The 14,402-nt window shown below is 38.8% G+C and overlaps 1 protein-coding gene across 3 annotated transcripts in view; it reads right to left on the bottom strand.

Annotated features, from left to right (window-relative positions):
- EFEMP1 (EGF containing fibulin extracellular matrix protein 1) overlaps positions 1 to 14,402 on the bottom strand; it is a 51,065-nt gene that overhangs the window by 35,646 nt on the left and 1,017 nt on the right. For all 3 annotated transcript variants that reach the window (XM_015856797.1, XM_015856799.1, XM_015856798.2), the window contains 2 exons: positions 11,850 to 11,898; positions 11,418 to 11,678 (listed from right to left, as the gene is read on the bottom strand). In XM_015856797.1, the coding sequence (XP_015712283.1) occupies positions 11,418 to 11,678; positions 11,850 to 11,898 (310 nt within the window). The remainder of the gene's footprint in view (positions 1 to 11,417; positions 11,679 to 11,849; positions 11,899 to 14,402) is intronic.

Here is a 14,402-nt window from a genome sequence, read left to right as displayed (position 1 = left end):
GAGGCTCTAACATCCACCAGAAAGATTAACCAAAGCTTTGGTGAATAGGTTAAACAACAGGCAGGAGCCACCAAAAAGATGTGAAATTTCATGCTGGAAGATCAGTTCTCAAAGTAATCAGCATGAACTGCCCGAGAGAAGGATACAGATTCTGCCACTCTGACTGCCAGCAATGAACCTCATCCAGACATCTATTAATATTTTAAGACTCCCTTGAGCATTTAATTAGGCTTGATAGTCCTTTCAAAAGGATTTTCTTCTGAGCTCATGACTAATCTCACTGTATAGAATGTCCAGCGCTTTGTTAAATCCAGTTCTTGAAGTCCTGGCTTCACTTGTATCCTAGAGCAAGGAGCTCAGGAACTGTTTCCTTTTCTGGGATCAACCTTCTATACCACCTTTCTGTTCCATAAATGAAATTCTGAACTGTCATCTTGCAAAGTGGGGAACAGAGCAGTTGCAAGTCTGCTTTCACAGCCTTTATTTTTGTACGGTTTTGCCATGCCATTAGAATCTCTCCTCGTTACCTGAATTGTTCTCTCCAGCTACAAGCTGCTCCTGTTTCTCAATGTACTCCTTGAAACGGGCTGAGCAGTATTTTGAACAGCCGTGCTCCTTATGAGCCTTTTGCTAGGTAAGAAAATCAAGCAAATGAACTGTTTCTGCATCACAAGCAGCCACTCGTAAAGCTCTGGCTTCTCTGCTGGCTGCAGAATCCCCCAGGAAGCTTTCACAAGGGTGGAGAAAGTGGAGACAAGATCAAGACCAGTGCTCTAAAGCTGCGCTTAGGGAAGAAACTGAGGGTGTTCGAGGGTGTTGCTGGGTGGATCTCCTTGGCTAGTTTCTGGTTTTGGCTTTATTACATGACTGTGCTTTCAATTTATTTCAAAGGTGCCTGGAGCCTTATAAATCTGCATACATAGTAAGGGAGAGATTCTCTTAACAGTGAATACAGAAATTTGAGTTTAATCATAGTGGAAAGAACATTCTGATTTAAATACAGAATGAAGCAACCTTTTCATGATGATACGTACTAGAAATTGAGATTTTTTTTCTTCCTTGTACAGGCATACAGAGCCACAGTTTCTAATAGAGGAATAGTTTATATCTTGGAACTAAAAAATGAAAAGCAGACCCCTCAAAACCATTCATGTACAGAATAGCATTAAAATTTACAAACATTTTTTAGCTTGTTTAAATAATGGACAACAGTGCTTACAATGGAAAAACAGGTGACTTTCTGCTGTATTCAACTATTGCAGTTCACAAACATACAGCTCGTTTGAGCTATCCTGCTTCCACAAACACCAGGAGGCAGAGCAGCACCCATCACTATGGATGGCTGACTTTGATATGCCATCTTCACCTGCCTGTCCAATGCTCGCTGCACTAGGCCTGCAATGTTTGCAATATCTTTACTTATGGTCTTGCAACCATCCTCGACTTTTCTACTTGAGAAACGTACAAGGAGTGAGCCAGAAAGAAATTCTGTCCTGATACTACTATTCTGTCCTGATACTATAAATTAAGCCAGGTTAGATTAAGGAAGATCTAGACACAGGATGCAAGCAGGATGACTTTGCATGAGAATGGTCTTTTTTTTTCCTTTATGCTTGGGAATTACATTTGGATTTTGTGCACCTTCCTGATTTATTTCCCTACACTTGTGTAAGGAATCAAGTAAAAACGTATCTTCTACAGGCTATGGGTATTCCAAAGCTTTGTTTATTTCTTACATGACAGCGTACTAACTGCAATGCTGTCTGCTGAAGTACTGTTTATCTAATTCCATGTGTGACAACTAATACATGGTTTTATTTGGTTCACATCTACCATCTAAAAGCTATGAGGATAAGGAAGATTCCTGATGAGAAAGAACCTTGAGAACACATTTATCTGCTGAGAAAGCGCTTTAAATACAGGAAGACAGAAAAGTACAAGATCTGTTAATACGGGTGCAAAACAAAACAGCTTCAAAACTGATGTACAACAGCTGGTAGGTACTTAACAAAGACTATATTTCTTAAGATTGTGCTATCCTTATCAGCTTAGATGAAATTTCTCCCAATACTGAACTGTGTTTGTTGCCTTCTACAAATTCCATTTAATGCAAGCTCTTTTCTAATGCATCCTAGAAACAAAACTAAATCTCAGTGAGAATGAGATTACCTGATCAGGATAGTTTTATAACCTAGGTCAAGTTACCTGAAATCAAACCCACCCTCCTGCTCGCTTTGTTAAGTTTCATTCGTTTTCATGCTATTTTTTTTTTAATCCCACAGATGCCTTTTTTTTTTTAGCTAAAGTCTTTAAATCTTGTAAATCTGAAAAGCAAACTTCTACATTTCCTTTGTACAGACATTGGTTTTACACAGCAAAACTGCTACCTGACTTACCAAAGCTTTTCTTTCCTATTGGCCAGTACTCTTTCATAACAAAAGCCACCTCTCTGTTATAAAATTCACGGGTGGACAGTCATCAGTTACTTTGAAAACTCAGGCTGGAGGTTCTGCTGGTGCGTTGGAAAACAAGTATTCATTAAAGCCTTTCATTCTTGAAACTCTGAAATCACTGCGCTCCCCGTTGCTTTTGCTATCTACTGAAATTTGAATGCACACATTATGACCAGTTACCTGTTAACAGAAAGTCCATGCATACACATGCATATGAAAGTCCTGGAACAAGTTCTGCTTGTACTCAAGAAACTACACTAAACATCTGTTCAGGCGTGGACTGAACACCCTCAAGTGCAATGTCACATTTGCTTATATCATACTGCATCGGGTCATGCATTAGAGTAGAAATTTATTCCAGATTAAATCCAGCTTGGAAGAGAAAGCCATGATTTCTCCTTTTTAGAACTGTTTTGAATGGGCTTAAACAATGCCTAGATACACCCGCTGAAAGGGCAGAATTTTTTATTAGGAGCTAATAAGGAAAGATTCAGAGCTTCCCAAATTAAAACACAAAAAAGCCACAAAAAACAACCATAAGCAAAAAACCTAACAATGCAACAATTACTTTGTACTCGACAATGACTTTGTAAGCAAAATAGCTACGGCTACAGCAATTTTCACTTAGGTTAAGTTACTCTTTAAGACAGTCACAAACAGGTAAAGGTCTACTGAAAATCTAGTTCTAAAAATGCTTAGTTAAGAAATTAGGGTATATATAATGCCAGAAAAGCTCTAATTCATGCCGGTGCTCCAGGAACCTTTTCTGAGCAATGTAATTTCCAAAAGCATGTCTAACAAATGTTTTCTTAGTACCTTTTTCAGCTTCAAAGCTGCAGGCTTCTCCATGTAATTATACAAAACAGAAATTAGTCACTTCTCTGCTATATGTACAACTTCAAACGTTAATGTGATTTTCAGTGCAGCAAATAAAACACAAAAATGTGAATAAGCATAAAAGGTATTTCATGATATCTGCATGCATGTTGAACTATTTCATAACTCTGATTTGTAAATCCCTCTTGTATTTTCAGTAAAGTTAAAATGTAAATGAAAGAAGGTGCAAACAGGATTCTTGTCCATTTAGCATGTTTTCTCTTTTTTCTACCATAGCGCATAATGGCAAATAGCTTTTTATCTAAAATTAATGCTTTTTGGGTACTAAGAAAAAGCTTAGTTACCTGTTTTCATCTTCAATTTGCTATCTTTGATATGTCAAGGTTTTTATTCACCAACATCATTCAGGTTGATAATTTCTTCCATATATTCTTGTAATTTACAGGGAAAAGAGATCTTAGTGGCCAAGTTCAAATCTTTGGGTCCTACAGATAGAAGCACTTGAACTTTGGCAGGCAAAGTTCCAAAAGCCTCACAAAGAGAAAAATGAGGGTAAATATTCTTGAAGAACAACAGCTGAGATTTGATCACTTGACTACACTACAGCAGACTATTTTTTATTTTATTCTTAGTAAAGGACATGCAAAGTAACGTAGGTGTCACTACAAGGCATAGTGAGCAATCAGACTGTTTCTGCATCTGTGGGTAGCTTTGTTCCTTCTTTAGGAATATTTTGGCACATATAGAACATCAAGTGCAAGTAATAGGTACCATCCTCAGATGCCATTATCACAGAGAAATGAAGAAAATAACTTGAAACGAGAATAAAAAAAAACAAAAAATAGCAGTTCTGATCTTCTGCTCTTGCATTAGTTTACTAAATTCTGCAATCTTGCACATTGGAGATATGCAAGAAACATCTATAAATGTCCTGGACCTTTAAGAAGTATCCATCAGTAACACTGCTACCTTTTAGGGATGTTCTAGGGTTAGAAAGAGTGACTGGGTGTAACCCAAATTTCAAATATGAAAACACAGCGTACTTCAACATGGAAATGCTCTTGCCTAAGAAATACAAAGCAGGAATCATGTGTAAAAACAGGAGAAAATGCTGGTGAACAGAAAATTACCTTAAGCAAACAGCAAGCTAAAGAATTTTAATGCAGTAGTTTGGGATTACTGCAGACAGATGACTGCAAACAGAAACAGAGAACAATGCAGTAACTCTTCCATTAAAGTAAGGCAGAAGGAACCTGTGCACAGTGACATTGATATTATTGTAACTTTAGCCACAAAAGATACCACAATCAGCTGCTGGGATGGCCTCACACTGCTGTGGAAACTTTGTACTACTGCAACTCTGCAGGCCACAAATCCTTAACAGCAAGATTTGAAATGAGGACCCAAACCTAGCCCACGCTCTCACTAATCATTTTCATGCTACTTAATGCCATCAAATGCAAAAGACAATAGTTATCTTCCCTTGTAGATTTTATCAACTCCTAGGATGCTTTCAACCAAGTTTTCACTACAGATGCACTAAATTCCTTACAAAAGATATCAATATATTCTGTGGCTTTTAACAAGGTGCCAGATATACTGAGATGCCCAAGTGGAATCATACATGAGCACACTCTTCCCCTTTGCTATCCAATGTTATTTCTGACTGTGTTACTGTATAGTTGTAATTATACAAATGTATAGTTGTAATTACAAAGTGAATGGATAGCCAGAGGGTATATAAGAAAAGACTCACAGTCAAGATGGATGCTTGCTAGTGTTGAGGCTTGACACAAAAACTCCACACAGGAGCGATCTCCAGAAAGAGATGATGCTGAGTGGTGGTCAGCCCTTAAGTGGGATCTAGGAGAGGTGGAGTCAAGCTACAGCCCTTCCAGGAGCACAGCTGAATTACCTTCACCTGTGCTCCCACAGCTCACCCATCACTTGCCTCAGATGGTTAATCAGAGGTTCAGGCTGTGATTAATAGTTTCCCATACAGTTATGTAAAAGATCTCCAGCTTGCAGCTTGACAGTGTGAAGGAGGACAGATGGCTGAAGGGCTGGACTTCCTCTATGCCTTCTGAATACATTTGCTATGTTTTGTCTATCAAAGCGCTAGCCTCCTCAGAGCTGCCAAGCCAACAATCAACAAATTAAACCCAAAAGTATGACTGTCAGCATGACTACTCTACAGTCCTCCATTTCTTGAACTAGAAATCGTGAGGATTGCTAGCCAGTTTACTTAACTTGAACCTGAAGTCTAGCAATTGCTTGCATAATCCCAATTCAAGAAGCTAAGGTAAATACAACTTTTGGAAGCTTGCGTGAATCTAGGACATTTGGCATGATTAGCATATGGTATGAATCTTAATGGCAACAGACTCAGCATATTCCTGCAGGGGTCAGAATAATGGAAAAGCAGTAAGCAACTAAAGGAAGTGAAGCAGCTGCTAGTATTTATGCTTGTGATGGATGTTCACAGTAAAATGGTCAGACAGAACAGAGAATATCCATCCAAGGTCTTGACATGACACTCACAGCTGTGCAAATAGCACAGATGGGAAGATGATTTAGAGTGGCCAAATCTTGAAAATGCCCAACAGCAGGCCCTCGGGCCCTCAAAACAACATGTTTCTTGTGACCTCTTCTCTGGCCCCTCGTGACTATTGAGGAGAAGCTCCAGAAAGGACTCTGCCACATTTTCACAGCTTAACAGCTTGAACAATTGGTTTGGGATGAGTTGATGAAAAACAATCTCTGTGTGATGTACCCAAACATACAAGAAATTAATTGGCTTCCATGAACACTCAGTACAAAGAGCTGTGAAAGTGTCAGTTTGTATTTTTCTGTGGATTCTCTTTGATCTGTAAAATTCCTATGGCTTTTTCAAGGAACTAGTATTCAAATGGCATCTATAACGAGGCTGGTCTCTTAGGTTGGCTACTGATGGCAGAGTGTTCTCCATTTGCTGAAGTGCAGCAAACATGTATGGCTGGACTTTGCTTGCATAAGCACTTTGATGAACTAATGGCAATTCTTAGAGTACTCTTACTTTGGATTGTCTTCCTAAAATAAATAACTAGACTTTATTTTTTCCTACCACAGCTCTTTTCCTTGCCCCATCCTCCAACTAATCATTTCTTTAGAGTAACAATTCCAGAACTGAACACAGGCTCTTTAAAAGTCATCCTAAAAGTAATTTAAAAGAACTCCTTAAATGCAAGGAGAACATTGGGGATGCTGCTCTGAATTCTGACTGCAGGCATCATTTTACAAGAGGTTCCCCAGAACATTTCTGGGGCAAGCCTAAAACATGGTTAGAACTATGTTCTTGTTGTGAATTTTAGTTATGTCTAGCTTACATAATAATTATGAACAACAGGAACAACTGAAAAGCTGTTGTAGGCATTCTCATATCCCAGCATATTTGTTTTTTAAGGTCTCTAAGCTTTTGCTTTCCTCTGCTCCTGGAGCCTGAACACTCATCAGTGGCTGTGAAGTATTATCAACACTCACGCAGCGCATTTCAGATTTAGTTGCATCTGAACAGGATTGGGATTTCATGTTCTAAGACTGCTCTGCAGGGCAGCTTGAAGAACAGTTAGGGGAAAGCTCATTAGGATGTGTGTCTCAGAAGCGTACTATACACCCAAGGCAAAATGTCAAGAAAGAGTGCCTGACTGGAGGCACAGCAAGCCTCTCCAGCTGAGGCTAGTTCTGAAAAGAGCTGGGCTCAATGCACATGTATTTATCCCATTTGTAGTTTATACTCTCTGCGTACTTCTTTCATGTATAGGTCTTATGGAAAGTAATTTTAGTATGGAAAACAAAACATCATGAGCTATTTCCCCCTAAGAAAGGAAACCTAAAGATGCAAAATTTAGAGTTACTTAACTTTAAACTTACACAACTTCTCAAGATAAAAGACGAAACTGGATGTAAGTTACATAGGAAACTATCAGAAAACCAAACTAACCCTCTCCCAGAACCCTACTTATGAAGGAATCTCTAAAATGATTTTACAGGGAAAAAAAATAAACAGAGAACAGGAAAAAGAAAAGTCAACTTCTTTCCTCCCTACTAAAGGTGGGCGAAATAAACAGCAAATTTGGGCAGAATTATCTGGAATAAATGCACCATTTTTTCATGTAAAAAGCATTGACCATCATATTACAGCTCCCCTTCTATGCACTCTATAGTCACAGTAGTGCAAAGGTTTGCAAGCAAAATTAATACAGGGCTGCAGAGATATAGGAAGCTAAACTAATGAGGGTGGTCTGAAGAGAAAAAATAATTAAAAAATTGATTGCTTTAGAGCTTGTATTGCCAGCATGACAGGAATGCAATACAAACAGCCCAAAACTTTCCCTGCTCAAATTCACAAGTTACTTGGCACCTTTGCGTCTTCCTTCCCCCCCCCCCGCCAGCCTGTTCTCCCCTCTACCCTCTCCATGTAAGTGTTATGACATTCTAGGAAAAACTCGTGGCTTCTTGCAGGCTACATTTGACAAAATTGACTTAATTGGGTGATTTTCTTTTGATTTCAATAAGAGCAGACTCAAATCACAGAGTCTAACAACAATTCAGTTCTGTAGGCAGGTAACAGAACTCAAGTATTTGTTTATAAGGAGGCAAAAAAGTACCTGTGTATTAGTGAGATCAATAATTTACTTAAATATATTTCTTGTTCTGTTTTTGGCTTCTCCAAGAGTGAGCAATACTCTCGTATTGGCAAGTGAGAATGGTTTCCTAAAAACGCTGGTAGGTGCCATATGGGATCAGCCTGATGACCAATTCAGCAGCACTCCAAGTGCTATTAAGAACTAGTGTGGGATCAACATTACCTTATATTCTGCATTTAATTTGTTTTGCATTAAATCATAATTACTTTGTATGTTTTCTATGTACACGTGGAAAAATGTTTCTCCAAAATAAACTCTCCTCACTTTCTCACTGGTTTCGGAGATTCCTGGCACCTACTATTCAGATACAGCATGCTAAGAATTTCTCAGAGTTTTGCTACCTATGCTTCCGACAACCACAGTTAGACATGAACATGGATTGGATCAAGGGAAGTTATAAAAACAACCTTCACATACAGCATACGTACATCACAGTTATTTCTGCAGCTCTGTCTTCTGCAACACAATGTGCTTCACTGCCAATATGCCATCAGTGCTATTAGTATGCTGTGTGGCCTCTAACAAGCATCAGCATGCAGAGACAAAAAGTACTAAACACTGATAAAAACTTCAACTTCCACTTGTTTTCTTCAAGTCAGAGGTTAAGAAGATATTAAAACTCTTGCAGCTCAGACACATAGCCATGTTAGATTAAGAAGTGCAGCGAGCCCCACACCTCCAAAAATGTTTATCCTACCAACAGAAATGGGATCTGGCCATACAGTGTCTTGCTTTGCCTGATGATGAAGCTCAGTACGTTACTGAAGCTACTCAGTCAAACATGAATAAAGTCATTCCTGCATGAATTTTGTGCATTCCAAACACAAAAACCAACATGTGTTTGGCCTATCGTACTCCCACAATTCAATGTTTAAAAAAAGGGAATGGACAATGTATTGTAACAGGAGGCCCCTACTACTCTAGTATGATGTCAGTAATATAGCTCCTTAGAGCATGTTATTGTTTTAAACAGAGGTCTCCACACTTTCACACTGGTTATAAAATACTTAGTGCTGCTGGACTGGAAGGAAAAAATGTCATACATCTGCAAACAATTAGAAGGAGCTGGGCTTCATATTTGATTTACTAAACAATAAAACAAGCTTAAGTGTGACTATAGGTATAAGTTACACTCCCTAGGAGCCTCAAGCAGTTATCATAGCAAAGTCTTTTAACCATAATTAAATAAAACCACAGTGGGACCATTGCTGATCAAGATTATTTTTTATAAGATATTTTCAGTAGTGAAGATCATGAAGTTGAATGCATGCTTTAAGTGCTCCTAAAGTCTTTTATCCTTTCTTTCAAGCACACTACCCACTACATTTTCTCCAGCTGGAATGCATTCAGTGCAATATATTTCAGCTTTTAAGCAGCAACATTTCCATACTCTCTGCATTTAGAATGAAATTTTGGCACAGGGAGATTAGTAGCAAAACTCTGACTCAGTAAAGCTCAAGATTTCACCATAGTTTGTATGTCTGTTAGTTAAAAGTTCTGGTACTCTAACAACAACAGTTAGTTGTTATTATAAATTAACCACAGATTTGTAAATGGAATATAAATATTTAGTTTCAACTTCCAGGAAACTAAAGCATGGAGAAAAGATAATAATGTATCACTTCTCAAAACAAAAACCCCAGCAGCTTATCAGTGTCTAAGTTAACCCTGTCACACAAGCTTTACTCAGAACATACAAACACATTGGTGCCATTTGCCATTAAGCTTTACTATATTGATCACTTACTTGTACACCTAAAGCCATTACAGCAAGACTGATGTTCACACTTCCAGTTTTTCCAGCATCATCTGAAAATTCACCAGTGAAGATGAGTTTTCATAGTACCGCAGGATCACCTGTAGTGACTCGTGCTGGATCAATCACAGGAGTTCAGTATTCTCTCCTTGGTTCTACTAGTGTTATGCTAAGTTAAGCTGGGGAAAAAAATAACTTGCCGTCCTTTGCATTAACTTTTCCTTGGTAGCCCCAAATTAGCATTTGAGATTAAAGGGATAGTATAGTACTGACCCTCCTCTAGCAGGCTCTTCACTTGATATTCTTGAATTAGATGGACAGAAATGCTGAGCATCAAAGTAGAAATGTAACTCCAAGGCTTTCTTTGCTCATGAAAACAACTTATCCAGACTCCATGATGATTACTATGCTTCAGAAGCACAGGGAATTTACTTACTGGTGATAAATAATGTTCCATACATGCAAATGCCAAAGAGAACGGAACTACCACTGTATAATACGGCATGACCTGATTATAGTCACTTATGTACTATTTTATATGATTATACTGTTAAGGACCACAGAGATGGAAAGGATGAACCACAGGGTCACAATTTGCCCTCTGTTTGCACGGGTATCCTACTAACATGCTTAAAAGCCAAGTTTATGAACAAGGAGTAGAATATATTTTTATGAAAGAAAACAAAACAGTCGACAAAACATCTGTTACTTCAGCAAGTATAAGAGTAAACTATTTATATGAAATAATAAATGAAACTGTCTTAGTTTACAGTAGTGCTTGTGAGTCTGGTTCCTGAACGCATACAATTAACATTGCTAATACTCTGAGAATTTTGGCACAGCATACAGTGTATGTACACCCAGATGAAAACTCTTCATTGCCATAGTTTCAGAGAGCAGCTAGGCTATGACTAGAAATAAGTTGGCTGGGTCTGCGTAGGACTACTTCCACAGAGACCAGAAAAGCACAAGATGTTCAGATGCTTGGTTCCTACAGCTTGAGGAACGTGTGTCATACATATATGAGTGACATAAAACACTGTGGTGTTCTACATTACAATCTGATCTAAGCAAAGGCTCACACTTCTTTTTTTGTTCCATTCAGCATCACTTTACTGAAAAAAACCCAGAAACATAGCTTTGCACACCTTCAGAAGACATCTGCAGTACACTGTACAGTTGGGATAATACAAGGGTATAGTTGTAATTATAGATAGCCAGAGGGTATCTGAGAAAAGACTCACCAGCGCTGAGGCTCACAGTCAAGATGGATGCTTGCCAACATTGAGGCTCATCACAAGAACTCTGTAAAGGAGCAATCTCCAGAAAGAGATGCTGCCTAAGTGGTGGTCAGCCCTTAAGGGGTGAAATCTAGGAGAGGTGGTGCCAAGCTCCACCCCTTCCAGGAGCACAGCTGAATTACCTTCACCTGTGCTCCCACTGCTGACTCATCACTTGCCTCAGATGGTTAATCAGAGGTTCGGGCTGTGATCAACAGTTTCTCTTGAGTATGCCCTGCTGTGTTACCTGTCACCTCCTTAAGGAGGTGTGTATGCATCCAATTTAATGGTGTACAGATACATTCCTAATAAATTCAAAGATCTAAGCAGTTGTTTTCCAGGTTTAGATTTGTTATCACATGCAATCCAATGATACTGAAAGTAAAACACACAGCAGCTTGCTTACCTTGGCACACATTGTGCTCACTTTGCTCATACCCAGATGCACACTGAATTTGATGAGTTGGGTTTGGAGGGGCACGGTGAGGATCAGCTGGAGTCCGGCGAATGACGTTGTTTCGACCACTAGTGGATTCAGCTGCTGCTTCTTCTCTCTCATTTACAATAATTTGGGCTGTTCTAGGTAGACAGAGGTATCCTCCATAGTGGTTAACACATTTCATCCCACCTTTACATGCATCTGGGACTATTTCACATTCATCAATATCTGTGGTTAGCAACAACACAAATCATGCTTTTAACAGTAGAATCCTCTGCAACAGCCATTAATAAAACAACACAAAGAGGCATGCAAGCACACTCCTTGTTTGAAACAGGAATGTGGCAATACTGAAATAATTCCAACAGCAAGTTTTTCTTGGGAAATGATTTACTGTACCTTTGCACCGTTGCCTAACAGGATCCCATTCATAGCCATCTGTGCATTGCTACAGATAAAAGAAGAAAGAAAATGTTGGTAAAAAATATTGTGCTATACAGGATTCTTTATTTTGGAAAAATAAGCACATTTCAATGAACTCCAAGCTCTACACTGGGAGAAATGCAATGTTTCTATACCTTGGAAAGCTAGAAAAATGGCTATTAGTAGAGAACTACTAGGCAGGCACAAGAAAAAGCATGTACAGATAGAGGCTTTATCTTAGGAAGGTCCCCATATTGTTTGCAGAGTAGACAAGGCTTTAATGAGAATGGGGGAAGCATCACTTTCTTCTTGTCTTCTTGCTATTTTGTTTTAAAGCATCTGCTTTAAAGCATCTGCTTTAAAACAATATATCAGAATAGATATTTGTTCAATAGAAACAACTGACCCAGCTGACCAGGATGGAAAAAATCTTCTCAAAAAAGAAAAAGTAAGTTTTTCTTCTTTGATCTCATACATTGCCTTCCAAGAAGTGAACGTCTTTTATTCCAGGCATAATTATGCCAGAGGGATTAATGGACCTCAGTACCCCTGTATATCATCTTTTCTCCCATTAGCACGGGGAAAGATCCCATGACAGCTGGAAATTCATTCACATGCACTTTAACCATGTGACTCCAGGAACTGCAGTCTAGGAAGAACAATTTATATTGTGAGACGTACGATAACCGGTTAGAGTTTATAGCAGCAGGACTACTTATATAAATAAAACTTGACAGAATTCAAACAAGACTGAACTCAGCAACTATTCATATCAATGCAGACTGGTAACATCAGGAAGAATTTTAAATATTCTGCCTTGCAGTTTAAGAAAATACCTTGGTTAACCCTCTGCCCAAAAGCGCTGAAGTGTCTAGAATGCAGTAAATTTTAATCACCAATTACATTTCTAGAAATTACTTAGTTAAGCATCACAATGTTGCCAGCTACTGCAGACATTTAAAACATCAATGAATCAACTGCTCTGCACTATGCAGGTGCATATGCACCCTGCACTGCTTAGCGTGTTATTTTAATGGTCTTATAGAAAAAAAGAACTGAGTCAATTAATGTAACTAGCCAGAGTCCAGCAAGCTAAGTGTTACTGCAACTCCTCTGCCATATAGAACCGTGTAGGTGACAAATTTAATCTTCTGGTGCTGAGATTCACTGGTTCCATGTACTATCCTCAAGCTATTTTGAGAAACTTGTTATAGACACTGACTCAGCAACAGGACTGAAAATATGTTCTTCATTCACAGGTGACGCTAGCCATCTGCCAGATCTGGCAGCAACTTGGAAGTAAAAGCCTACAATATTAGGAAGGGGTAAGCAGACAGTAAATTGCGTATTACAATTCTCTATCTCTAAAGGAATGACTACATACTGAGTTGACAACACCAAAGTTACTGTAGCTATGAAAACCCAAACCCAAAGGAAAACAGCTAATTCATGTATCTACTGAATCATCCAGTTCCTGTTGATGCACAACAGGAGTGCAGTCTATTTAATAGGAAGGAGCCAAGTCCAACTACTACTGCAGCCGAAGGGAGTTTCACAATAGAAGGGGATTTGGTCCTAAATGAATATAATGTACGTATGAGAAACAGTAGCATCCTAAGGGTAAAACTTCCAACAGTAAATTTTCATTGTTAAATAATTTTGTATGATTAAAAGCCTAATGATCACTGAGGCACCTGAATGCTATGACCTCTTTGAAAACATAATACCAGAATCCAAGTCACACAGGCATGCCAGAAATCTACTGGTACAAAAAGAACCATTTACACTTACCACAAAAATGCTATTTTTAATGTGTAACAAATGGTAAAAAAGAAGGGGGCAGTATCCTTCTATTAGTGTAAATGTTCAAAATGTACTTAATTCATCTGTTTCCACTTAGGGGGACTTAAAAAGACCCCAGAAGCCTCTAAACAGAAGTCCTCCCAACCACCTATTGCTTCTACAGCCCAGTCTCCTATAGCAAGGGTCCAGCTCTGCAACCTTTACTTGCCTGAGCCATCCCACTGACTTCAGTAGGATTACTTGCAGAAAACACAATCTCAGCCTTTGGCTGTGGCTCTGTAGCTTTCTGTATGTGTGCAGAATTTTCTGCTTGTGTGGCATTGCGCTGATGTCTGTATACATATTCCGAGGTCCACCCATATGAAGCAAGTTGCAAGGATTACAGCTGTAATCAGATGTAAAAATGCGGGTTTTTTTTTTTTTACCAGCCCAAGCCGATGTAATTGCCACTCCTCCTATGACATGCACTATTGAAGCCAAGGAGCGAGCACAGCAAGTTTAGAACCATGAATTTCCAAAGAGGACTTTAAACTGCTTATGCTGTCACCTGGCTGTAAGGAGAATCTGCTTTCAGTTTTCCTGTAGACACTGATCAAGGTGGGAAGAAAAAATAAATAAATCACTGGTCTGAAGCAGCTCGGCAGCTAACATTCATGCAACCACCCCAGGAGCTAAATGCTTCATTAAGAGCAGTGCATTTTTTTTTAAGTACTTGCATGTTGTTAT

Source organism: Coturnix japonica, chromosome 3 (assembly GCF_001577835.2).
Source record: "Coturnix japonica isolate 7356 chromosome 3, Coturnix japonica 2.1, whole genome shotgun sequence".
In the NCBI taxonomy this organism is placed as follows: Eukaryota; Metazoa; Chordata; class Aves; order Galliformes; family Phasianidae; genus Coturnix; species Coturnix japonica.
This window is presented reverse-complemented; position numbering and strand designations above follow the sequence as displayed.